The sequence below is a fragment of the Centrocercus urophasianus genome, unplaced genomic scaffold (genome assembly GCF_019232065.1).
Source record: "Centrocercus urophasianus isolate 14NV4802_14NV808 unplaced genomic scaffold, USGS_Curo_1.0 seq_49, whole genome shotgun sequence".
Lineage (NCBI taxonomy): Eukaryota > Metazoa > Chordata > Aves > Galliformes > Phasianidae > Centrocercus > Centrocercus urophasianus.
In genome coordinates, this window is record NW_024885077.1 from 125,069 (window position 1) to 132,365 (window position 7,297).

Here is a 7,297-nt window from a genome sequence, read left to right on the forward strand (position 1 = left end):
ATCTCCATCTCCATCCCACCCCATTCCCACTCGCCCATCACATCACTATTCATCCCCATCACTGTTCCCCATCCTCAGGGGAAAGCCTGAGGAAGGTGGAGGAGATTGCTTCAAGATTAATCTCAGCCAGGGCTGAAATACCAACAGGTTCCTGCAGGATTGCCCAAACAGCCCCAGCTGGGGGCGCTATGGGATGCTGACCAAGCAGCTCTGACATACACAAACTGAGAGGGCCACGGGTGCTGTGGTGCTGTGGTGTCCCCGGACTGTACTGGGAGGAGCGCTCTGAGCGTCTGTTGGTTTCATCTCCCATTGTGGAAGGCTCAGCAAGGCGTGGTGCAGAGCAGATGGGAATAGCACGGGCTGGTGGGGAGAAGGAAGTGACAAACAGAGCTGCTGAAAGTCCTCACTGTCCGTTGTTTTTTGCTGGCGTGTGAACCTCGCTCATCGTAAAGGGCATTGGCGCCTCCCCCCCCCGCCCCCCACCCCCGGGGGAGGGCGGGGGGCCCCAACCACAAAAAAAACTGATCTCTTGCATCAGGGGTGGCCTAAAAAGCAGAGAATCAGAGGGCTGTGAAACATCTACCCATCAGTGCCTGGCCCATCTCCAGCACCCACTTCCTTGCAGGCAGTGCCCTGGCCCAGCCGGCCTGGCGCTGACGGAGGCCTGGCATGGCAGTCCTGTGCCCAGCTACGCAGCCCCCGGCCGCATCGTTCCCCAGGGCCACGGGAAGAGCAGCCAGAGCGGTGAGTGGACAGAGCTGCTGCTGCCCCAGCAGCCCGCGGCAGCACATTCCAGGTGCTGGGTGCATGCCCACGGGCGCCTTTTGCTCTGTGTTCCCGCAGGTGCTCCCGAGCCCAGGCAGGACGGGCTGGAGGGGCAGATCGGCAGGCTGGCCGCACTCATTGGCAGGCTGGAGGACAAGGTAGGGACTGCGCTTGCCCAGCATCACCCTGGCCACCTCCACCATTGGCAAGAGTGCTTTGCTTAAACTTCATGTTCCTATAGATGGAGTTGAAATCTCTCACAGAGGCAGCGTTACTCCATCTAGGGACAGGCAGAGGGAATACTGAGGTGCCAGAGGAGTTTCCAAAACCCTTGATGTTTGCCAAACGCTTTCAAGGCAGAAGAGTGTGGAACAACGATTTCTCTTGGGAGAAATGCAGTGTTGGCAGTTTGGGGCCATTCTAGGGCAGATGGAGTGATGTGGGGCCATGTGCCAAGTCCCTGGCCTATGCCTCACCAAGGTCTTCATTGTGCCATGAGTCCCCAGATATCAGCTCACATCTGGTGCTTCCCATGGGCACAGGCTGGGCTTCTTCAAGCTTCCAGTGTATCCAGGGCAGGAGGTGACTCCATTCCCCTCCCCCTTATGGGGCACCGCTGCCCCCAGACCACTGCAACGCTCCTCCTTCACCAGGGCTCTCTCAGTGGCTGTCCCCAAGCAGTGGACACCCAGAGGGACACGCTGCCCCATCCTCCCTTTCCCCTTTGCAGACTCTCTGGTTTGACCTGCACCAGCGGCTTTCGGACAGCGAGAGCACAGCTTGCACGGTGAGCATGTGGCTCTGCCACCATCATCACCCCGTGGTGCCCCGCACGATGTCCCTGGGTGGGATGTTGCACACGTCAGGTCTCACATGCTGCTCTCCCCCCAGTACCTGCTCCTGGTGCGGGATGAGATGACGGTGTCACACAAGCACTTGGACGAGTTCTGCAGCTCCCTGAAGCAGTACCTGAAGAGCGTGGCTGGGGAGCGGGACTGCTTCCAGTGCGTACGGGGGGGCACAGGGGATGGAGTCAGCAGGAGGTTGGGATGCTGGGAACTGGGGGCACCCTCAGTGGCTGCAAGGACAACAACTGGGGGTGCCCCCATGGGGAAGGCTGTGGTGCCCAGGGATGCCCACAACGGCTCATTCTCACCCCACCACTGCCAGTGTCACTGCAGTCAAGCTGCCCGACGGAGTCACCTTCATCGTCTATGAGTTTTGGGAGACCGAGGAGGACTGGAAGAGGTAGAGTGGGATGGGTAGGAAGCTGCCAGCTGGGGGGATTGGAGAAGCTTGGTGGGGTGAGAGCAGGGCTTGGCTGAGCTGTTGCCTCGGACATGTGGGGAGGGTCTGCTGTCCCCTTTCTGGTGGCAGGAGTGGGGGTCCCTGTGTGTCTGCAGGGTTCAGGCAGGCTGGATGGACAAGTGGGGTTGGGTGGTGAAGGGATGGGGGGCATGGGGGAGGGCACAGGGAGCAGAGATCTGGCTTCTTTCCCTCAGAGTGTGGGATGATTTGGGGTGGACAGGATGGTGACTGTGGGCTGTAACACACCGCAGGCACCTGCAGAGTGCCACCTGCAAGGGCTTCCAGCATGTCAAGGTGGATGCGCTGAGCCAGCCTGAGACCATCTCCACTGTGGCTGTGCCAGGTAGGACCCGGGGTGGGGGCACAAGCAACCTCTCGGCAGTGGGAGCACAGTGAGTGGTGGAGCTGAAGGGATGTGTGCTGGGGTGACACTGGGTGACTCCAAGTGATTTCCCCTGCAGCTGCCTGGTGCACCCTGAGCCAAGACTGACTGTGCAGGGACCTGGCTGCGCCCCCCACCCCCTGCCAGGCACTGTCCCCCGCATTGTGTTGGCCAGAGGGCAGTGTGATTGTCACCTGTCTGCAGCAGAGGAACTCCCCTTGTCCCCCATCAGCAGCACCTCACCCTGAGCTGCCCCACTCCTGGGACATCTCTCCCTACATGGGGTTGGCTCTTTGTGGCCTGGGACGGGGTGGTGATGAGGTGGATATGGTGGGAGCAGACCCCTCAGTATGCAGGAGGTGTGTACTGGGGTCTCTGATGGGTAGATCCAGCATAAGGGAGGGAAGAGGGATGGAGATCTGCAGGGCGCTTGGGGCCCCAGTGGGGTGGAGGTAGGTGCCTCGCAGGCCTGAGGGTGGCTGATCCCCCAGTCCCAGGGTCTGTAAGTCTGTGTGTGCCTGTCTGTCTGTCTGTGCACACTCTGCCCCATCCTGCCCAGCCCCATGGGGGAATGACAGGGCCTCACAAGGTGTCCTCCCCTCTATCCAAGTGTTTATTAACGATAGAACAACGGAATTGATAATATTGAATAAACCATGATGGGAGCCAGCTGCAGTGTGGCTGTGTCTGGGATAGGGTGGTGGGGGGATGTGGGAGGACATGAGGCTACACATCTCCTCAATACAGCAGCCCCATCACAGCCAGGGCAGCGCTCTGCCCGCATACGAAGGTGCCCCCCAGCACAGAGATGACACCCCAGGTGATGAGCACAGCCCTGCGGAGACACAAGTTGAGATATGGGACACAGCCCCCGCTTCAGCAGGGATCAGTCTTCGCAGGGTCCCATGCTGCTCCAGCTCCTGTGCAGTGACACATAATGCCTGGTCAGAAGCCTGGCTGCCACCCCGTGGGATGTGCCCTCACTACACTGCCACCAGGGCAGACTCAGTGGCTACTGGTGCCACCCTGAGCACCCCAGGAGTGACACTTACCCCCAGGTTGCGTTGCTGCTCCATCATGAGGTCACCAGCACCAGGTGGGCAAGGAGCACAGAACGGGGTGGGTGGGGGTCATCTCCCCAGACTGCCTCAGGCACAGTGATGGGCGCGCAGTGCCCAGCGAGTACCCAAGGGCCACCCTTCATTAAGCACCAAGTCCCTCTGGCCCCCAGCATCTCCAACCCAAACCCTGGGGCTGTGGGGTCCCAGCTCCATGGGCCCACCTTCCCTCCCAGTCACCCCTGCAGGCACATCCCTGGCACATGGGACATCCCCTGATAAGATGAGCACATCCCTGAAACCACAACACATCCCTGATGTATGGATACATCCGTGATTAGTGGACACCTTCCCAGTGTATGAGCACAGCTCTGACACCTGGATACCTGATACCTGAGCCCATCTCTACTGTGCTTGTACCTCTCCAAGTCCTGGGCGTATCCCTGGTACACTGGCAACCCTGACACCCAGGCACACCCACAATGCCCATGCATAACCCTTACACCTGAGCACACCCTCAATGCCTGTGCATAACCCTTACACCTGAGCACACCCTCAATGCCCTCCTTATACCTGGGCAATGCCCTCACACCAACTCCTCCAACCCATCACAGCCCCCACGTCCCACATTAAGTGCTGCCCCAAATTCCCCTCCCTCCTTCCCCATAGGGTTCCCACCCCATCACCTATATTCCCATGGGGATCCTGTACCCCAACCATCAACCAGGGAGACCCTGTGCCCTGTCCCACCCCCAAGCCTGCACTCACTTTTTGGGTGCCCCAATGGCTTGTGTCCCCGTCATGCACACCAGGCACAGCCCTGCCACCAGCACAGGTGCTCAGCTCCAACCTTGTGGGTACAGAGCCGGCAGCAAGACCAAAAAGGCCCCACAGCCTCCCATCCCTCCCCCTCCCTGTGCCTGCCTGGGAAGATGAAGATGAAGAAAGCACTGATGCCGCCGATGAGCTCGATGACCTTGCCGATGTCAGGGACAAACAAGGCGATGGCGAGTGTGGCAGCCATCCATGAGATGGTCAGTGCCACCCGGCTCTGCCGCTCGTGCCTCTCAGACACAAGCGTAGCCCTGAGCTTGGGATGTGCCCACAGGTCCTGCACCACCGACCTGAGTGGTGGGGACAGCTTAGGGAGCGGGGAGACATGGGAGGGACCGAGGGGATAGGGATGGCCCAGCAATGCCCACTCACCGTCCCAGCAGCACCACAATGGGGTAGATGGTGACGATGGAGACACCAAAGAGCAGGCGGGCAACGATGACAACAGGGTCGTTCCCGGGGTAGGACATCAAGACGTCGGGGGCCACGTCCTCACCAAAGGTCAGGTAGCCATAGAGCCCTGCGGGCAGGGAGGTGGCCATGGACTGTCATCAGGGTGGGGATAACAGTGCCCTGTGCCACCAGCAGGAGCGGGACACAGCAGCAGGAAGGAGAGCGGATCCGCAGACCCCCAGGAAAGGAAGCGGCGGTGCTGGGGTTACCAGTGAGGGAGTAGATGAGGAGGCAGATGAGCATGGAGAGCGTGGAGATGGCCACCCAGTGGGAGAAGCTCTGGTTGCGCATGCTGCTGTAGATGGCCACGCAGGCCTCGTGGCACTGCAGGGGGACAGCATGGCCACCTCCCCTCCTGCTGCAGCCCACAGCGGTGTTCCCAGGGACACCTCCTGCCTGCAGCTCCCCAGAGGGAACCCATCCCAACTGCACCCTATGGGTGGGGACATACCTGGAACCCAAAGCAGATGGTGGGGATGACGCTGAACATGGAGGCCCAGGAGGAGGCCCTGCAACACGATGGGAAGGAAGAGCAAAGAATACCAGGTGCCGGCGGCAGAGGGGACCTCGGTAGTATCAGCCATCCCTCTGCAGAACCTCCCATCTGCCAGCTTGGGAGGGCTGGGGGCTGCTGCCACCGCTGGGGCAGGTCAGGGGGACGACGGCGCTGCCTTACCTGGGGGGCCGGGCAGCCTGCGGGAGTCCCAGACTCCCACCCTGCAGGTGGTACTTAAGGACGATGACCAGCGTGAGGTAGCAGGCGGCCAGCGTGCCCAGGATGCTGCGGGGACGGAGAGATGGGGGGCGGGCACGGAACAGGGCCCCGGGGGACCCGCGGGCTGCCACCCCAGCACGGGGCGGCTGCGGGCACGGGGCGACGCGGCCGTACCTGGAGTACTTCTGGAAGCCGATCTCCCTGGGCACGGACAGCGGGAAGATGACCAGGGCACAGAGCGCCGGGAGGGTGAAGCGCTGATCCACGAACCACGGGGAGCCCTCGCTCAGCGCGCCGGGCGGGTACAGCGAGTCGCACACTGCGGGGACACAGCTGCACCCAGCGCCGCGGGCGGCGCCTGCCTGCCCTCAGCCCCCAGCAGCTCACGTTTCTCCAGCTGGTCGCCCACCACCCTCAGCAGAGCCACGGCGATCATGAAGAGGTTGAGAAGGAAGCAGAGCTCGCAGAGTCTCCCCGCCGCCGGGCCGCACACCGCCCGCACCACGCCTTGGTAGGTGGGCTGGGCGCTGCGCGCCGCCGCGTAGCCCAGCACCGCCAGGCCGCTCACCAGGAACACCAGCGAGCCCTGCGGGACACAGCGGGAGCAACCGGCCCCTCGTGGGGACACGCAGGGGGGTTCGGGTCAGCCCCAGTGCCGACCCATCCTCTTGGCAGCGGCCTCAGAGAGAAGGGGGAAGGCGGGGAAGAAACGGTTCTGGGTGGTCCTTGGGGGTTGGATTGAGGTTTTCAGGATACACAGGGGACCGACGATGAAATTTTGCTTTAGGTTGAGGCACAAATTGACTTTGGTGTAAGAGGTGCAAAGGGTGGCAGTGGTTTCCTTTGTCCTGGCGTGGGTTCTGCACACCTTGCAGCAGGAAGGGTCCCAGAGCTCCAGTGACAAACGTGGTGTGAAAAGCTGAACCTCTGCTTTCAGCCTGATCCCACTTCTGTCACAACCTCAGCTTCCTTTCGGGCACCAAGATCCCAGCAGACACAAACAGGCTCTGCCAGCACTGCAGTGTCCCTGTCCTCATCCCCACCCTTCTCCCCCATCCTTGTCCATCCCCATTCCCGAGGGCAGCCCCCATTCTCTTACCAGCTCCACCAAGATGGCAGGCACAGCACCCCCAGCCTTGCTGAACGCCCAGGGGAAGCTGAGCAGCCCGGCACCCAGCGCAGACTTGAGCATGATGAAGACGGCGCCAGCAGAGGAGAGCCCAGTGCTGCCCATGTTCCGCAGCCCCAGCAGTGGTCGGCCCTCATCCCCCTCCATCTCCCAACGGCCCAGGAGGGGACTGGGCTGGGGCTGGGCCAGAGAAGCGCGTTCCACTCCGTCCCCCTCCAGCGGTCCCTGTGGGGGCGGGAGTGGGGCTCTGACCCCCGCCTCCACGGGGCTGGCAGGGAGGTACCATGAAGGGACTCCCCCAAGACCACCCAAGGGCACGGGCCTCGCCCCCAGGCTGGGGACCCTGGGACAAGGGGCCTATCCCCCCCGAAGGGGGTGGACACGCCATGGCTTGGTGCAAATGCTCCCGCAAGATCGAAACGTGGCACCAGCTACAGGCTCCAAGCGCAGGGTCCCCAGCACCAGCTGACAGCCCCTAATGCATTTTTGATTTCCCAAGTATGTGGCCTTCTGATCTCGGTAAGATGGATAAAGAGACTTTAATCAGCTGCTAGGAGGAATTATGGATGGCTAATTGTGCCTGCCACCTCCATTACATATCAGCTGCCTACAGGGCTTAGAACCATTTGAAAGGGTCTTCCAGACCTTCA

The 7,297-nt window shown here is 61.5% G+C and overlaps 2 protein-coding genes across 3 annotated transcripts in view; one reads left to right on the top strand and one right to left on the bottom strand.

Annotated features, from left to right (window-relative positions):
• Positions 1–3,127, top strand: part of NECAB2 (N-terminal EF-hand calcium binding protein 2) — a 53,876-nt gene extending 50,749 nt beyond the window's left edge. The window contains exons 7-13 of one of the 2 annotated variants that reach the window (XM_042834722.1): positions 629–747; positions 847–926; positions 1,499–1,555; positions 1,660–1,772; positions 1,939–2,016; positions 2,328–2,419; positions 2,538–3,127. In XM_042834722.1, the coding sequence (XP_042690656.1) occupies positions 629–747; positions 847–926; positions 1,499–1,555; positions 1,660–1,772; positions 1,939–2,016; positions 2,328–2,419; positions 2,538–2,566 (568 nt within the window). In that variant the 3' untranslated portion in view covers positions 2,567–3,127. Of the gene's footprint in view, positions 1–628; positions 748–846; positions 927–1,498; positions 1,556–1,659; positions 1,773–1,938; positions 2,017–2,327 lie in introns of both variants that reach the window. The other variant, XM_042834721.1, reaches the window with a different exon arrangement.
• A 69-nt stretch (positions 3,128–3,196) lies between these two features.
• SLC38A8 (solute carrier family 38 member 8) lies at positions 3,197–6,794 on the bottom strand. The gene is made up of 10 exons (XM_042834837.1): positions 6,618–6,794; positions 5,906–6,104; positions 5,693–5,837; positions 5,480–5,584; positions 5,255–5,312; positions 5,013–5,127; positions 4,723–4,870; positions 4,441–4,640; positions 4,285–4,336; positions 3,197–3,293 (listed from the first exon to the last, which is right to left on the bottom strand). Exons 1-10 carry the CDS (start codon positions 6,792–6,794, stop codon positions 3,197–3,199), a joined length of 1,296 nt encoding a protein of 431 aa, XP_042690771.1.
• Positions 6,795–7,297: the final 503 nt, after the last annotated feature.